At 41.7% G+C, this 19,156-nt stretch overlaps 1 protein-coding gene across 2 annotated transcripts; it reads left to right on the top strand.

Annotated features, from left to right (window-relative positions):
* Nucleotides 1-9,058: 9,058 nt before the first annotated feature.
* MYL12B (myosin light chain 12B) lies at nucleotides 9,059-19,156 on the top strand. Of its 2 annotated transcripts, none has more exons than XM_060121084.1 (4): nucleotides 9,059-9,220; nucleotides 15,074-15,272; nucleotides 15,763-15,924; nucleotides 18,658-19,156. In XM_060121084.1, the coding sequence occupies exons 2-4, from the start codon at nucleotides 15,089-15,091 to the stop codon at nucleotides 18,828-18,830; spliced, it is 519 nt and encodes a 172-aa protein (XP_059977067.1). In that variant the 5' UTR covers nucleotides 9,059-9,220; nucleotides 15,074-15,088; the 3' UTR covers nucleotides 18,831-19,156. The 2 variants fall into 2 exon arrangements, with proteins under 2 accessions (XP_059977067.1, XP_059977066.1); XM_060121083.1 differs by lacking the exon at nucleotides 9,059-9,220 and adding an exon at nucleotides 13,920-14,070.

The raw sequence follows: 19,156 nt of genomic DNA on the forward strand, positions 1-19,156 counted from the left end.
TTTAACCACTTCCTAAATCTCCCTTATTTTTTTCTATACCTTTGCCCCAGAGTTCTTAAGTAAGGTTTACAGTTTTAACGCAGGTTTACTGCGCACACATGACATGTCTGGCACTGTGCAAGGTACTGGGAATACAAACAGAAGAAGGTGCTCTTGGGAAGTATGTCTACCTTCTTATCATAGTTCTTTCTTTGTCCAGCAGTAAATAATGAATTGCGTAGCACACGGTAAGACACCGAAGAATACTGACTTCGGGAAAGCCCCTTCAAACTTGACCTCTGGCTCGTCAACCTGTCAGGGATTCCTGGGTAGTGCTGCCAGACCAGTGCTTTAATGCTTTACTGAATCAGCACTTGAGGGACAACGCAAAAGGAGGTGTTCTGTGTTAAATGTTGACACGTTATATGAAATGGAATCTGCCCATAGAAATTACTTTCATTTACCATTATTTCTCCAGGAGAAAGAAGAACTCAGAATCAAAAGTTACAATACACTTACAGATGGCTGGCAAATCAGTTATTTTCCCAAGGCACTAACTTCAGTGGAATTAGGAAGTCTGCACAAGACCTTAGAGTCTCTTTTCCTGGGAAGAACAAAAAAAATAAGTCAACATTTGGGGTAACTATTCCCACTCCAAATTATTAACACAGTCATTCTTATCAATGATTAGCATGTGTCAACAATAAATACTCCTGCCTTTTCTATTCCCCAGAATATGACCTTGGGCAGGTTATTAACCTCTCTAAGCTTCAAGTTCCTCATCTGTAAAATGGAAATGACGGTAACTACCCTGCAGGGCAATGACTGAGAGTTAATAAAACACGTAGCCGAGTGCCTAGCTCTGTAAATATAATAACAATAACAATTCATTAGTTTGTTAAAAGTATACACTGAAAAACTTCTACTTAGCTAGTGTAAAACTAATATAGGATATGTTTACAAGTGAGTTGGAAAGCAAGTCAAACAGACATGAAAAAGCAGAGAACAATAAAAAATGATCTAATATTTTTGAGCGCAATAGGACGTTAAACGTGAGGTTCATGATATCTCAGAATTTTGGCAGACATCCCAGAGGCTGAGAATATTAGTTGTAAGAATATCTATTCAGGACATGTTCCAAGACTGTGAAATCAATTTTGTGACCCTTAGTTAATGTTCCTCCTCAGGAATTATAAGAGGCAAGATCAGTCTCTAGACCTGAGAGTTTCTAGAGAGACCAGCATCCAGAATTCTTTGGAGAGAGGTGTCAGGATTTTGCTCATCCATTCCACACACATTGTGTAGGGAGTGAGTGATTCTTCTCACAGCACTTTGAATACACCTTCAGCAGGTAACGTTGCTGGAGGAAAGCATACTGCCGGTCTAATTATTGTTCCATGGTAGGCCATTTGTCTTTTCTCTCTGGAAGTTTTTACTATTTTCCTTTACCCTTGATGTTTTGAAGTTTCACTGTGATGTGACTTGGCATAGATTTATTTCTATTTTTCCTGCTTCATATTCAGTGCACTTTCAACGCGAATAAAGATTTTTTGACTCTCTTTCAATACTGGGAAACTCTTAGTCGTTGTCTCTTTTAATACTGTTTCCCATCATTCCCATTTTTATCTTTTTCTGGATTTCCCATTAAATATACAATGGATTGTCAAAATATATCCTCCCTGACTCTTGACAGCTCTTTTATACTTTTATCTTCTTGTCTCTTTGTGCTGTTTTAGTGAATGCCTCTGTACTGTCTTCTAATCCACTACCTCAAAACGTCCAAAACTGTAACTGTCATTTCCTACCGTCACCATACCCCACACTCCAAACTACTTCTCCCCCATGTTCCTCATTTCAGTGATTGTCAGTGTCATCTGTCAGAAATCCCGATTCTTCCTTCTCCCAGGCTATTCCTCTGAACTATCAGAGCAATTTTAAAATGACACAATTCTGCTCATATTAACCCCATATTTAAGACAGATCAGTGGTATCCTACTGACCTTCAGAAAATGACTTAGAGGCCATTTGGGATACAGTCTCTGCTTACTCCTTTAGCCTCATAGTTCTACCATTTTTCCCTTATATTCTACTTTCCAGCTTTTCATTCAATCAATATGTATTTTTACTTACTGAGTGCCTGTAATGTGCTAATAATAATCACTGTTCTAGGTCTTGGGGATACTTCAGTAAACAAAGAAGCCTAAAAACCCTGTCTTCATGGAACTTAATAGGGAATATGTTCTGGTTTACATTTGAAAGGATTACTCTTTGGCAGTGTGGAAGTACCACATAGGGGGACGTGGAAGTAAGGAGACAAGTTAGAAGGCTATTGCAAAAATCCAGGCTTGAGAGAGGTTACCTTGCACTAAAATGGTAGTAGAGTTGGTGAGACTAAGTCATATTCCAATATATTTTGAAGGACTTAACCAATAGGTATGTGCTAATAACTGTTCTAGACCCTGGAGATACTTTGACTGAAAGACTGGATGAAGGTCATGAAAGAAAAAGCGGTGGCACAGATGAGTCAAAGGTTTTTGACCTGAGCAACTTAAAGGATTGAAATGCCATTAACCAAGCTGGAGAAGACAACAGGAAGAGCAGGTTTTGGAGTCTGAAGCTTTAGATGCCTGGCAGACCTCCTCTTGGAAATGTCAAGTGAATATTTAGATACGTGAGTCTGGAGTGCAGGGCAGAGGTTTTGGCCAGAGATACATACTTGGGAGTGATCAGTGTCTAAGTAGTATTTAAAGCCATGAAAGTAGATAAGATCAGCTAGGGAAGGAGTGTCGACAGAAAAGAAAAGAAAACCAAAAAAAAAGAAAAGAAAAGAAAGCCAAGCACTGAGTTCTGGGCTACACTGTGGGATTAGGGAAATTAGGAGGTATTGGCAAAAGACATTGAAGAGTAGCCATAAGGAAGGAGGAAAACCAGGAGAGTGAGGCATCCTGGAAGCAAAGAAGAAAGTATTTCAAAGGTGAGGGAGTGATCACTCGGGCAATTGGCCATGATGACATGGAGGTCATCGGTGACCTTGACAAGCACTTGTTGGTGGAGTGGCTGGGAAAATAAGCCTTATTATAGTGAGTTTAACAGAGAACTAGAGCCAGTGAGTATAGGTGACTCTTCTGAGGACTTTTATAAAGGGGAACAAAGAAATAGGACAATAGCTGGAGGAGGAAAGTACATCAGAAAGAGGGGTTTTTTTGGTGTTTGTTTATACTATAGCAGTTTTCTATTGCTGCTATAACAAATTACCACAAACCTAGTGGTTTAAAACAACACAACTTAATTTTCTTACAGTTGTGTAGATTAGAAGCCCAACTTGGGTCTCACTAGGCTAAAATCAGGCTGTCAGCAAGAGTATGTTCCTTTTTAAAGACTCTAGGGGAGAATCTGTTTCCTCGTCTTTTCTAGCTTCTGGAGTTCATCCACATTTCTTGGCTCCTGGCTCCCTTCCTCCATCTTTAAAGCCAGCAATGTTACATCATCCTGAACATTCTTCCATGGTCACATCTCCCTCTGATTGTCATATTCTGCCACCTTCTTCTACTTTTAAACCCTTGTGATTACACTGTGCCCATCGTGATAACACAGCATAAACTCCCTATTTTAAGGTCAGCTCATTAGCAACCTTAATTTCATTCTTAATTCCTCTGTTATGTAACCTAACATAGTCACAGGTTCTGGAATTAGGATGTGGGGAGCCTGCCATACATGCGATACATTACAGCTTACTTGTTGATGGGAATAACCCAATAAAGAGAGAGAGAACCTGATGACGCTGGGGAGGGCAGAATTGTTGGAGTGACATGAGTGAGCAAAGGGAGGAACTGGTTTTCCATAGGAGCAAGGAGGGTTCCTCTCAATTTAACAAAAGAGGAGTGAGAAGACAACAAATGGGGACAGATGCTGGTTGGTGGGTAAATGTGGGTGGTGTGGGAGCTTGTGGGAGTCGTTTTTTTTCTCAGTGACTCAGAAGCAAGGTCATGGACTGAGAGCAAGGATTGGGGGAAGGTGTTGAAGGTGTGAGAAGACAGAAGTTATAAAACTGACATCGAAGAGATTAGGAGCATGAAAGAAATAGAGAAATGTCACGAGTACCTAGGTAGCATCAAGGGCCACTTGACGTCTGTTGTCATTATTTAAAGTGTGCCCATTCAGCTTGTTTCCTCCAGCCAGGTAGACAAAACGTGGGTACATTAATTAGCTAGGTTAGGTTAACTGCTCGACAAACTCCAAATCTCAGTGCCTTAACAAACCAAAGTCCATTTCTCACTAAGAAAGGTACATGGACTATCTCACCTAATCCATACAATGGTTGAATAACATGAATACCATTATTATGCTCTTTTCCAGATGAAGAAACTAAAGAGTTAATTGTAGCAAGCCTAAATCATAATTTTTGTTTTAGGTATTAGTTTTATTTGGGGGTATTTTTAAAAAAATTTTTGCCTCATAAGATTAATTCAGAAAATGTAATTTGGTCACTATACTCATTCATTAACAAAATATTATTAGAATCAACTATGTTAGGCTATGTATTTCAAATTATGAACCATAATATTATATTAGGAATCTTTGTCTTTTAGTAGTTGGAGCAGCATTTCTTCAGTTAATTACCAGAGCCCAGTAACTTATTTTCTAGGTAATTCTTATTTCTTATTTTGGTTTGGTTTATTCATATTCTCTCTTCTTGTATCTTGTTTAGTATTTTAATTTTCCTAAGCATTTATCTATCTTATTTTTTCAGATTTACTAGTATGGAAGTAATAACTTTCCGCAAATATTCTTAATTCAACTTCACATTATTTTTTTAATATCATTCCTGAATTTAGAAATAATTGTGATTTTTTTTTAAATGCAATTCTTTATGTAGAATTTTCTATACCCTTTTAATATACTACTTGTAGTTTTGGCGCTTTTAAGCTATTAACTTTAAAGTAAATACAGATTAACTCAAACACCTTTACTTCATTTAAAAGAAAGAAGCTCCTCCTACTGTTTTACTGAATTAATGCTAATTGTTACATCCTATTTCATGTACAGAGAATTAGAATTCCACTTATGTAGGTAAAACCAGAACGTAAGCCATGTCTCTTAACATTCAAAAATTTCTTACATGCAATAAAAATTGCAAGTGATCATTACAAAATTATTGACTTAGGTAGTAAACACCAAGGGTCAATTCAGCTATGCTTCTTTGTCGTTTGGGTATGGAGTTCCCCTCCTTGGACCAAAGAAGAGAGCGCAGCATAGTAAAATTAAATGTGGGCTTTGGGCCAGGACACTTACTAGCTATGTGCACTTGAACAAGTAACCAGTTACTGAATATTTATTGGCACCCATGGATAATTAGGCCCTTTATTAGGAGTTAGGGATTCGTGAACAAGAAACACTGGCCTCTGTCCTTCTATCTTACCCCTGGACAAGCAGAGACATGAGTTATAACCCTGGTTCTTTTATTGTCTTTTGGTAACATGTGCAAGTCACTAAAGTATTTAAACCTCGGTTTCCTAATCTGTGAGACAGAGGTGATAATACTTACCTCACGGGGTCATTGTAAGAATTAAATGATAAAAATGCTTATGTACTAATTAAATGCTTATGTACTAATAAAAATGCTTATGGAGCTTCCCTGGTGGCGCAGTGGTTGGGAGTCCGCCTGCCGATGCAGGGGACTCGGGTTCGTGCCCCGGTCCGGGAAGATCCCACATGCGGCAGAGCGGCTGGGCCCGTGAGCCATGGCCGCTGAGCCTGCGCGTCCGGAGCCTGTGCTCCGCAACGGGAGAGGCCACAACAGTGAGAGGCCCGCGTACCGCAAAAAAAAAAAAAAAAAAAAAAGCTTATGTACTAATTAAATGATAAAAATGCTTATGTACTAATACCTAGTACATAAGAGGTATATAGTAACTGTGTGTTCCTTTTCTTTCTCTCTGTGCTTTTTTTTCTTTAGATCTGATCTCGGGGTGCGGGGGCGGAAAAGAGCCTTACCTTGAGGCAGGAGCAATAGTGCCCTTTCAGTGTAATTACAGCACCCCCAAATAATTGCATACTATATAGTCTGAGTTCCTGAAACATGGTTTTTCCCAGCCTTGGCACTACTGACATTTTTGGCAGAATAATGCTCTGTTGTAGGGGGCTGTCCTGTGCATTGTGGGGTGTTTAGCAGCATCCCCGGCCTCTACCCACCAGATGCCAGTAGCAGCTCCCTGGTTATGAAAATCAAAACTGTCTCCAGACATTGCCAAGTATTCCCTTGGGGGAAAGTCACCCCTGGTTGTGAACCTCCACATTAGTGGATCATAAATTCACATGTAGTAGGTCTTGAGCATTTTAAAAAATTAAATGGCATAACGTTGACAAGAATAGAAATCTTAGAAAGTATTACAGGCAGTCAAGTATTGCTTAGTGATATAAATTTCTTACTGAGTTGTCAAAAGTTTGAAAGCCACTGTACTCAGTGAAAACTTTCATATAAACTCATTTAATCAGAAAACTCTACAAAATAAGGACAGATGTTATCCTCTGTTTTACAAATCAGAAAATTGACTCTCAGATCAGTTGAATGACTTGCCCTCAGGGTTACTCAGTAGGCTAAAGGAAAGATGTGAAACCCATCCCAGGTCTCTAAACTTTTAATGACAAGATGTAAAGGAGATTGTCACCTGAGGGCAAAGATCTCCCAAAGGGTCCACAAGGGAAGAGATATTAGAGTGAGAGGTCTTTGGTGGTGGGTCCAATCATTAAAATTTAATATCAAAATGTTCGATGGAAATTTGAATAACATTTTATCAAGATATTACTTTTCCACACTGCTAACCTTTGTATACCCACAGTTAATTGGGGAATGAATAAATTAATGAATGAACATGGACCACACAAATCCCTGTGCTCAGTCAGCCAGGCCCTCTGATCACCTCCAGACAATCAGGCAGGCTGCTCCCTTTGCCTGGAATCTCCCTCTCCTCTCTTTCCCCACTGACTTCTAGAATCAGCTCTTCAGTAGTCCTCCGAGGGACACTTTCCACAAGTCCCCAGACAGGCTGATTTCCTCCTCTGTGCTCCTTCTATAAACCTTACCAAATTATGCTGTAATTTTCTGTTCCACGTTTGTTCCCTGATAACTCCCTGTGCCTTTACTCCCTCCCCGTCATCCCAGAGGTAGAAACTATGCTCTATTTCAAAAACCAAATAAACCACAGCACTCACCACAGTGCCTGGCAATGCAGTTGCTGTTTAATACCTGTTGACTGAATGGAAGGAAAGCAGACAGACAAAGCAATTATCTGATACTATAGAAGCAAAAGACTGTTGCTGCTCCCTGCCGCCCTGAGGGGAAAACTATACCGTCCATTTCACCATATGGGATGACAGCAGTGGGAGCTCTAGCGCCCCCTGGTGGCAGGTGGAGGTGTGAGCACTGCAGGCGGCTCGCCCTGGGTCCAAGCCAGGCTCCAAGAACCATCTGCAGTCCCCCGACTCAGCCACCTGGAGTTTGTGCCCTCACTGCCTAGTCTTAGACCCTAAACTGTCCTCGCTCTGTGTCCCCACCTTTGGTGATAAGACTCACTTAGGACCCCTGTTAAACTGATGGCTTCCCAGGACCCGCCCTGCAAGATTCTGATTCAGCGGGCTGGAGATGAGGCCCCCAACATTGTGTATTTTTAACTAGTACCCCAAGTGATTCTCACTACCAAGGCTGTTTGGTAGACTAATCATCTTCGTTTCACTCACGCTGTAGAATTAGGGCAGTTGTTTATTTTTCAGTGACTTTACCTCCAAGTGAACTTGGGCATATATTATTGGTTAAGAGACGAAATGCTCCTGAGGTCCTTGAAGGTGTAGCTTATTCGTATTTCGAGTATATTATCCTGCAGCCTTTACCTTCCAAATGCTCCAATATATTATTGGTTAAGAGACGAAATGCTCCTGAGGTCCTTGAAGGTGTAGCTCATTCGTATCTCGAGTATATTATCCTACAGCTTTTCCCTTCCTTGTCAGCAGCAGGGTGACTCGAGTGAGGGCGCTTTCGAGGGCGACCCCAAACCTCAGAACTGTTCCGGCCACGTGAGCCAGACCAGGCACTTGACCCCGGGGCCAGGATGACCCTGGCGTGGCATCGGCCCCAGCCCACCCCTTCCTCCGAGGGGCAGGAGTCTGGACGCAGGAAGACAATCGGGGAGGGCTTTCCTTTAACAAGACGCACTGGCTGAAGCGGCCCGGGGCAAGGAGAGCAGAGCACAATAGGCCCCACTTTCTGGCCCCCTTTCCACCAGGCGCACGCCCGAACCACAGTCAGAGGCGGGGGCGAAGTTAGGAAGCTCTCGCTGCTGGTCACCCGTCTTCCTTTCGAGCCGGACGCAGTCACGCTATCTTCTTCATGGGGTCTGAGGGGCTCTGGTGGGAAACAAAACCGCGAACGTTTTTGAATAGGGAGGAGATCTTCGGCCGCCCGTGGCCTGAGGAAATCCTTCTGGGACGAATAAATAGCGGCTTCTTGTCTGAGGGCCCTCGGGACTAAACAATGTTTGCTTCTGTGGGGAGGGGCGGGACTCTTCATAAAATAACACGGTACACAGAGATCAAATCTTTTGTCCAAAGGCCTCCTCTCGGTAGACGCGGGCCGCTCGGAGACCTGCAGGCCGACCTCTAAACCTCCTGAGTCACCCTGAGGTGAGCCACACGCGCAGGCGCACGACTGCTCGGCGGCAGGGGCGGGGCTTTCTGAGGCGGGGCGAAGGCCAGTCACGTGGGCCGCGAAGCCCTCTCCGCGATTTCCCTACAAGGACTTGGGCTGTTGGACCCCGCCCCTGGCCGGGCCCTGGAATGTGCGGAGGGGCAAACCCTCAGGACAGAGTCAACCATTTGCTAAGACGAAAGGGGGGAAGAAAAGCTTACATTGTAAGAAGAGGTATTAAAAAAAAGGAAAACTCAGTCATCAGCCCCGGCGAACCATTACACCTTATTCTACGTTCTAAGTTGCCCGCTTTACACGTCCTTCCCATGCACTTGGTCAAAACTGCGCCCTTTGAGCACACCGGCAACTCCCCCGCTCCGTCGCCCTTCCATTAAGCCAGGCTCACACTGTTAACAGAGAATGGTGACTCGCTTCCTTCCGGTCCGCTAAGCGGAGGCCGGAAGAGTTGTTTGCAGCGTCTGTGGGAGTGGAAGGGAGTTTATAGCGGCAGTCAGGGCAGCGAGGGGGTTCCCTGAAGCGTTCGAGTTCTCGCGGCTGAGCAGGGTGAGTGGTGCTCGCGGTCGGGCGCGTGAGGCCCATTTCGGGGCGCATTCCCTCGGGACGGCTGGGGGGGGGCAGTGGCGCTCCCCCGGCGCCGGGAGCGCACCTGGGCAGGTGTACCAGCCGGTTCCCGGGTTTTGAGCCCCAGTGCCAGCTCCAGCATCGAAGGCCGCGGCCGGAAGCGGCCCAGACGCCGACTTCGCTCCTTTGCCCAAAGTAGGAGCTCGGGAAGTGTGGCTTACTCTGCTGGCGCCGCGAGCTTGAGCGACAGCAGGCCTGCGAAACCCGAGCCCAGCGGAGCTGACTCTGGGACTAAGTTTAGTTTATAACGTAAACTTGCCCGATTCAAGAGAGTTTGCGCAAAAACTGTGCCCAGTGCGCCCCCCTCACCCCCCCCCCCGCGCTGCATCTGTTGTTGCAGCTGTGTGGCTACGTTTAGTGGGAATAACCACCTCAAATTAGCAACTTCCTCAGCTCAGTGTTCACTTTTGTAATTAGAGTTTTATTTTTAAGTGATATTTGGACAAAGAGGAGTTCGGGGTTTAGTTTGCGGCTCCAGAAAAACTCCAAAATACAATACCATGTTACTCTTGGGTGGAAACTCGGGGTTAAGTCAATTTCCCAAAGTGTTTTCCTTTTAAAGTAGTTGAATAGGTTTATCAAAGAGTGTATCAGTTCTTTACAGAACTTTGAAACAGAAATAAGCGTTAGGTTGAGATTTTAACTTAAGTGCAAAAAGTTTTATATCTAAAGGTGAAGAAAGTGAATATTTCCTAAGATTACTACTATTTGTTTCATGTTCTGGAAGCCTTTTGATAAAACTTAACCAGAAAAAGCTTTTTATTTAAAAAAGTGACGCTTTACTGGCAAGTGAACCACGACAAAGAATTGCCTTTGTCAAGTGCTGAGAACTTTTTGGGTGTGGCAGTCTAAGGGAACTAATCCTACCTTCTACCGGAAGTTTGCATAGGAATAGAAAACTTGTTTTAGTTGGAACGGAAGCACCAGCCTGAAAATGTACTTTTAAAAAGCCGTGGTTAGCCCCCCAAAATTACATATACTTAGCTTTGAAAAAAGAAGTGCATTGATTAAATGAGACGGTAGATTTGGTAAGCAGATAATACGTGCTCTCACATTAAGAAGTGTTTTCTAAAATGGGAGTTTTTCCTTAAAGAATATAATCATATTTCCAGAATACTATCAATTTGAGTGTTAGTTCTGTAGAAAAAGTCTTAGGATTAGATTCCATTTATTACCACTACAAACGCTGGACTCTAGGATTCTAACTAGAGTAATCTAATGTAATATTGGTATGGATTAATCCCATTTTATAAATGAAACCAAAGTATCCAGAAATTCTGAAAAATCTTCTGGTTGCCCTTGATGTGTGGGGAAAGCCTCTTTGAGGATCTTTATTTTCCATTTCCCCCATCACTTAATCTAGTCTAACATCTTCCTTACATAGTTTGTATCCCTCCTTTTGTCATAACCCTGAATGATTCTCTGCCTATTTGATCAAGCTAAAAGGATAAATCTAGAAATTCATTACCACCAACACTTCCTTTCCCTGATTAAGACAAGATTATACTCCTTCAGGTCTGTAAACTGAATCTCCTTGACTGAATCTCTTCTATATATTTAATAGAAGTTGGCTCTGCGAGTCTGTGGGTTTTCAAGTTCCATACAACATATAGCCCTTCACACCAAAGATCTTAAATTAAATGCTTCAAAAATAGACTCTAGGGGCTTCCCTGGTGGCGCAGTGGTTGAGAGTCCGCCTGCCAATGCAGGGGACGCAGGTTCGTGCCCCGGTCCGGGAAGATCCCACATGCCGGGGAGCGGCTGGGCCCATGAGCCATGGCCACTGAGCCTGCGCGTCCGGAGCCTGTGCTCTGCAACGGGAAAGGCCACAACAGTGAGAGGCCCGCGTACCGCAAAAAAAAAAAAAGACTCTAGACTATAACTTAGGATGAGTGAGGACATAACTCAGAAATCTCAGGTGCCTTCATGGCAATCTTCCCACCCTAAATAAAGAATAGTTACATTGATGAATAAAATATTTTCAGTTTTATTTTGCCCTAGTTTATGAGAGTTGTGTGTTTGCTGAAGGCTTGTTACATGCAGAGGGTTATAGGTTGACTCGTTTGGGGAGGGTAGAAGTGGACAGCATACTAGAATCATAGCAAGGAGGACAATGACAGTATCTGTCATCAATGATCCTCTCCTTCGGATCATAGCACTGTTCCTCATTTGGCTCCCTCTCCGCCAGTGTTTATTCCACCCATACTTTCAGTTTGGTAGGGGAAAATAAAAAACACCCTTTCCTTATTTTGAAATAACTGACTGCAGAGCTGAACTCCCTGTCACTATAAGGATCTGGGTTTCTGGTGGGAGATAAACTCACAGATCAGAATCCAACCTCCTTGAAAAAGTAAAGAGTAACTTGCCCAACAGTATACTACCAGTTTTTGGTAGAATTAACTACCCTAATTTGTTAGAACTAAGACTAACATTTAAGTCTCTTAATTCTAAGGATGTCTTGTAGCTTTTAGGATTTTTCAGTCTTCTCCCCCCGCCCAAATCTTTTAGAAACAAAGATCTTTTCTGAACTCACAATATTTGATAATCATGTACCACCTTTGAGTTATTTTTCATTTTTGTTACGCATTGTTTTAACTTGAGCGCCATACTCCTGGAATGAAAACTATGTGACTCATTTCATAAGTTGAACCAATCATCTCATTTCTTTAAAGTTGCCTCCCCAGCTATATTTTAAGCTCCTTGAAGATAGCACACCTACCTTACATTTCTTAATTCTTAAATAATAATCAGCACTCATGACATTTAATGCACATGAATGTAATTCTGCTGATCATATTAAAGGTTGATGGTTAAGTATCGAATGAGACAAAGAAAAATTCTGTGAGACCACTGTCAGTTCTGACCCCCAAAAAACCTTTATAATGTTTAAAAACTATGTTAGAATGCATTTACAAATTGAAAGAATGCATGATTTTAAAAAGGCTAAATAGGGGACTTCCCTGGTGGCACAGTGGTTTAAGAATCTGCCTGCCCAGTGTAGGAGACACGGGTTCGAGCCCTGGTCCAGGAAGATCTCACATGGCCGTGGAGCAGCTAAGCCCGTGCACCAGAACTACTGAGCCTGCACTCTAGAGCCCACGGGCCACAACTACTGAGCCCTCATGCCACAACTACTGAAGCCCACGCACCTAGAGCCTGTGCTTCACAACAAAGAGAAGCCACCGCGATGAGAAGCCACTCAACCCAATGAAGAGTAGCCCCCGCTCACCGCAACTAGAGAAAGCCTGTGCGCAGCAACGAAGACCCAACACTGGCAAAAATAATAAATTTATTTATTTAAAAAAAAGCAACTGTAAAAAGGCTAAATAGAAAATACATCAAAATTCAAGAAGTGGGTGTGTGTTACTTTATAATCCAAACTAAGTTTTAAAAAGGTGTATAGAGGACCCGCACCAAATTGAGTATTATGAGTTTTTTTGTTTTGTATTTTATAATTTTATTTATTTATTTTTGGCTGTGTTAGGTCTTCGTTGCTGTGCGCGGGCTTTCTCTAGTTGTGGCCAGCGGGGGCTACTCTTCGTCGTGGTGTGCGGGCTTCTCATTGCGGTGGCTTCTCGTTGCACAGCACAGGCTCTAGGTGCACAGGCTTCAGTAGTTGTGGCTCGTGGGCTCTAGAGTGCAGGATCAGTAGTTGTGGCCCACGGGCTTAGTTGCTCCATGGCATGTGGTATCTTCTCAGACCAGGGCTCAAACCCATGTCCCCTGCATTGGCAGGCGGATTCTTAACCACTGCGCCACCAGGGAAGCCCTATGAGGTTTTGTAGATTAAAAAAATCAGTTGTATCAACCATTTGACCTATAATTTTCATCAGTTTCTTTGTTCTTAAAATAACTGACATTTGCGCGTCATTAGGGGAATATAATGTAGTCAAACAAAACAGATTGTTTTTAAAGATGTGCTTTGTTTTGCAAAGACATGACATACCTAAAATATTAAAGAGACGTGGACTGGTAAATATATGCCACTCATTGGGTCTCAACCGCTAACCCAAGTCCTGGAGTCCATTTAAGAGATGTAAGAATAATACATATATGTTATAACTCCTTGTAGTTTTTAAAACTGCATTTAGAATAGAGGGGGACATTAGAGTTCCATATAGTTTAGATAATAGTGGGATTTACTGCGTCCAGAGGTGTTACAGAGTGAAAATATGCATTCATAAAAGGGTGATTAAAGGAAACTTGGAAACTAGGGAAGAGTATATATCATAACTGCTATGTCACGTAGAGTATATCTTACCAGCAACACATTCCAGTGTATCCTAGGAGTGCTATATTTAATGGACTGGAATTTGTGACTCTCCTTTGTGGAATTTCCTTCTAAAATCTGAGAACAGATTTAGCTTAAAAAAAAGAAAATCTGAGGCAGAGTCAGAGCTTTTCTAATTATTTCCATAATTGAATTTAGCCTGGCTGATGTGGTGTAATCAAGGAAAGAATGTAAGTAATAAGTTTTTAAACTCATGTGGAGCATTGTGTTCTAAAGTCACTTTGCAGTACTGACATCTAGGTAGTACTTCATTCTTTGCAATCCACAGACTTATTTTTAGAGTAAGGGCATAGTGTTTTGCTACATCATAGTTAAATGTTGTTTTCAGAACGTAAGCTTTAAAATTGTTGTCCTGGTCAGAGAGTGAAATCAGTAGTGCCTATTTTAGACCTGCTTCAAAGAATATAACTGAATACAGTGTCTCAGTCTTGTGTGTTAGAGGTTTTGCAGACTGCCATTGCCACCTCAGCTCTGAAAGATGGTATGGTAAAATTTTATTATCTGATGACTGTGGGATTTTTAACTTCAAACAAACTTTTATAGTATTAAAGATTGTGTTGAAAGGAAAATTACCTCTTCATCTTAGGTATTATTAAACATTATTTTTAACTTAAATTTTACAGGGATAAATTTAGAGAGCAAAGGTAGTTTCTGTACCTCTTAAAATGCTTTCTAAAACTTTTTAAAAACTAAAGTGCTTTAAAAATTTTTATTGTGCTCTTGTTTTTGTTTCGAGGACTTAGTCACCTCAAGTGATTTAGCTTAGCGCTGTGCAACAAATTGGTTAGGATAGAGTGGAAATATTTACAAAACTTAATTATTGATGAATTACCTTTGGAGTTTTCTATACTTTTTCAGTTAGCCTTTTAACAGATATCTTTCCTGAAGTACTTTGATTCCAGGAGTGAGGGTGCGATAAGAAATATTAGTTGCGAGTGGAAGAATGGTATTTGGCAGTAAGATTAGGAGATGAAGACCTGTCCCATCAGTTAATCCTCCTTCCTTCTTTCTGTCCACCTTAGAATGGGAGGCTGGTTTCAGCTAGGGCTGCAGAAGGATAACCTGTTGAAGATGAGTTAATGTCCCTCAGTACTCCATAGCACTGATGTACAGAACCCAACATTTTTTGTTTCTTGTTTTCTGTATTGTTATTAAGCTAGTAGATTGGGTTATTGGTCCTTAATCAGCTTGTCCAGTAGTACTGGGGACAGGAAATCTTGTTGATAATGCTCTGAGCTTTGAATTAATGTTGGTCGTAGTTTCGTCACAACTACTAAGGATGAGTGAACTCAAAGCATGAGTCTGGTTTTTCTCTTTGTAGATTGATTCTCTGCATAATGGTATCGATTAGTTGAGAGAGATTTTTGCCAAGTGATACTATCCTGTGGAATAGTCTTTAGACACATCTCTAAGTGGCTCAAACGTATCAGGAAGGTTGGTTCAGCTTACTTTTTGTTATTTCTTGTATTTCCTTTATTTGTTAGGATTTAACCGCCACCATGTCGAGCAAAAGAGCAAAGACCAAGACCACCAAGAAGCGCCCCCAGCGCGCAACCTCCAACGTGTTCGCCATGTTTGACCAGTCACAGATTCAGGAGTTCAAGGAGGCCTTCAACATGATCGATCAGAACAGAGATGGTTTCATCGACAAGGAAGACTTGCATGATATGCTTGCCTCCCTGGGTAATGATCAGTTTTAACATTAATAAATCAAATAGAATTTCTATAACACCTTTTATATTTATTTCTTAAGCCAATCTAATGATGCTTTGTGAAGCCAATCTAATGATGTTACAGTTCACTAAGATTCGAAGTCTGGAGCATTGTTTCCCAAAGCAGGGTCCCCGGAACACCTGCAGATTTCTGGCCAAGTTTCAGGGTTAGGCTGGGGGCCAGCCGTGTACGTGCATGCACTGCAAACACTGATCTTGATTGTGAGAGCAGTGTTATTCCTCCTGACATCCAGTGGAACAGCACACAGTCTCCACGCTCTTAATACGGATCCTATTCATTGAGAAGACTTTTTTCCGAATAGTTTTGCTATCTTGAATGCAAATAGCAAACTGTTTAAATGACCGTCTTTCTTGTCAAAATGTTTACCATGATGAATTGTTGATGCGCTTTGTGGTGTAATTATCACCCTCTTAAAATTATGACCCTCTTTTTTGTTTAGGGAAAAATCCAACTGATGAGTATCTGGACGCCATGATGAATGAGGCTCCAGGTCCCATAAATTTTACCATGTTTCTCACGATGTTTGGTGAAAAGCTAAATGGCACCGATCCAGAAGATGTCATCAGAAACGCTTTTGCTTGCTTTGATGAAGAAGCAACTGGTAAGTCTGAGGTAACCTTTAATTACCAAGTGATTTAATTTTTGGTTATGGCAACTAAAATATACAATAACTTGAAATGTGATGACATATAATACCCTTAGGTTTATACCATACCTGAGGTTTGGGGGATTTGGGGGGACAGGTTTTGCCTATGGCTTGTTAGTCACTCACTTCACTGCCTCTGCCCTTAAATACTTAATTTACAATTTAATAGGTATATTTGAAACTTCTTTAGGAAACTTATGTTCCTCCTTTACTAGAATACTTCCACAAGGGTCAGATACTCAATAAATGTGTGTCAAACCAATATCTTTTACTGGAGCAATCTTGGAAAAAGTTTAAATTGCTGTAGGCGGTGATACCAGTACAATCCTATGTTTGTTTATCAGGTACCTCTCAGCTCTGAGAGTGTTTAGATCTGGTATCTAACCTCTCCCTCTGGAATCAGGTGCCCCGGTTTCATAATCCTGTTCTGCATAATAGCTGTGTGATTTCAGGCGAGTTACTGAACTTCTCTAAGCCTCTGTTTTCTTATTTGTAAGATGGACAGTAATATTACCTACTTCAGGGTTGTTGTGAGGATTAAATGAGGAAATGAGATAGTAGCTTACTGCCTGCATAGAGTGAACTCTCAAAGACACCCAAAAGGTTAACTAAATACATGCCCGATAAGGGGTAACTCACATAGCAAGTTTTTGAGAAGGAAGGCACACCCTCTGGTTACCCAGTCCAAGCATAATTTGGGCATGGAAGCATAGTCTCACCACTCTGGCTTTCAAGACTGCTCATTTGGCCTGTTCAAGTAGACCACCCTCAACTCTTCCTAACCTCCTTCCAGACTCCTCCATGCGTTGTTACCCTGACTTACCTCCACCATTTCTGCCTCTGCCTTTCCTCCTTATACCACCTCCTTCCTCCTTCCCCTTGAAATCAAGACTCTGAACAGTTATTTCTGGAAGGGGTAGGGAAGGGGCAGGCAGAAGAGACCTTTTTCCTGCTAAAAACATTTGTGTATTGATTGAATTTTTTACAGTCAATGGGTATTACTATTTTAGTGGAAGGGAATAAAACCATAAAAGAGTAAAGTGTCTTATTTATTCTTTAAAGTCATCTCAATGGTCACTTTCTTCATAGAGCCTCACCTGTGTTTTCATACTATTTTCTCCTGGCCTCTGGGAAAATGTAAAAGTTCTCCCTTTCCCCCTCCAAAGTATTTTATGTATGTCTCTACTGGCACATACTCCACCTGAGCTCCTACTTTAGTTGTGTGCTTATTTCTTTTTTTTTTTTTTTTTGCTATACATGGGCCTCTCACTGTTGTGGCCTCCCATGTTGTGGAGCACAGGCTCTGGACGCTCAGGCTCAGCGGCCATGGCTCACGGGCCCAGCCGCTCCGCAGCATGTGGGATCCTCCTGGACCGGGGCACGAACCCGTGTCCCCTGCATCAGCAGGCGGACTCAACCACTGCGCCACCAGGGAAGCCCGTGTGCTTATTTCTAATCATCACAGTCTCCCTGATCCCAGGATAATAGCTGTGTCTTCCAGCATTCCATTCCCATCCTTGTAACCCCTCCCAGCTCCTACCACAGTCCCTTGCACATAGTCAATGATGATTTTACATGATAGTTGAATGACTTGGCTGGAGATGAGGATTTATTTCTACAAGCTAAAAGTCTAAGATTTGGAGAACTTTTTTTTTTTAATCTAGGATTGAATTAGCAAAAACAATCCATAAATCTAGAGTTTCTTTTGTGAACTGACCTTACACTTTAAACTCATAGGAAATATATTATCAATGTTTTAGCTTAATTTCACATACAAGGAAGTTGTCAGATTTTTCTTTTTTTACTTTATGAATTTCAAAATTTCTGTGCTTGAATGGTCATGTATTACCTTTGGATTACTGCATTAGTGGGTCTCAGTCATGATAGCTCGTGGGATTTACTTGGGGAGCCTTTTTAAAATATCAGTAACAGATAATAAGTCAAGGGTGGCCTCTGGGGTTGTTTTGTTTTGAGCTCCCTGGATGATTCTTATGTGCAGTCAGGCTTTATGAGAACCCTGCTTTCACAAGTCCAGAGTAGAAAGCCTTCCTCTCAGCTCACCACTGTAGCCCCAATGCCTATCCCAGTGTCTGCAACGTAGTTAATGCTCAAATATCTACTCAGTGTTTTTGCACATCCTGGGCCTGAACATATTTGTTACTGAATCTAAAATTAGATTTGTTTAGAAAATTTTTTTTAATCTCATTTTACATATAAAGAAAAAGGAGGTAAAGTGAAATGCCTGAAGTAACATAGCTTGTTAAAACTGGACCTCAAGACTTCAGTATTCTTTCCACTGAAGCACTTTATTGATGTTTATGATGATTTTAGTATATTTACTCGTAGAATAAGTGTGACCATGCTACTTTAAGGAACCATGAGGCTTAGATTCCTTAATCATACTTTATGGCTTGTGGTTAGGCATAGGCTTAGCCACTGTTATTGAGATCAGGAGATGGATGTCGGGTGAGGTCAGTAGAGCAGAGCAGGTTAATGTCACTAAGCAACAGGGCATTTTCTAGGCAGCTGTCTGCTGAGGCTGACTTCAGCATGTCAGGACCTCATATTTCATACATTTGCGTGCTTCTAGTTCTTAACATATAGCCCATGCTTAGTCAAGTGTAGATGCCCCTTGCAATTACTCCTCAGAGTAGTGTGTCTTCTGATCCCTGGTTCTTTTCTCTTTAGGCACCATTCAGGAGGATTACCTGCGAGAGCTGCTGACCACAATGGGAGATCGGTTTACAGATGAGGAAGTGGACGAGCTGTACAGAGAAGCACCTATTGACAAAAAGGGGAATTTCAATTACATTGAGTTCACGCGCATCCTTAAACATGGAGCAAAAGACAAAGATGACTGAAAAGAACTTCAAATTCCAGCCAAACTTTCCTTGTTGCTACTTTGGGTATTTCTGAGACTTTCTCTTAGAGCCTATTGCATGCCCTTAGCTTTACAGCTTTTGCCTTTCTGTTGTATTTATTCTCAACCATTTGGGGCACGTGCATCTCTATAATCAGACTGGAAATGGGACTTTTTGTCATTTTCAGAATAGAAAATAGGGTAGTTTAACTTACCCCTACCTTCCCCTCCCCCAATAACTGCAGTCTACAAAGAGTCGATATATTTTTTCAGAGAAAGTTATTCACTCAATTTTTTCTGAACCGTAATTAAACTTTATAATAGAAA

This window comes from Lagenorhynchus albirostris, chromosome 14, assembly GCF_949774975.1.
Source record: "Lagenorhynchus albirostris chromosome 14, mLagAlb1.1, whole genome shotgun sequence".
In the NCBI taxonomy this organism is placed as follows: Eukaryota; Metazoa; Chordata; class Mammalia; order Artiodactyla; family Delphinidae; genus Lagenorhynchus; species Lagenorhynchus albirostris.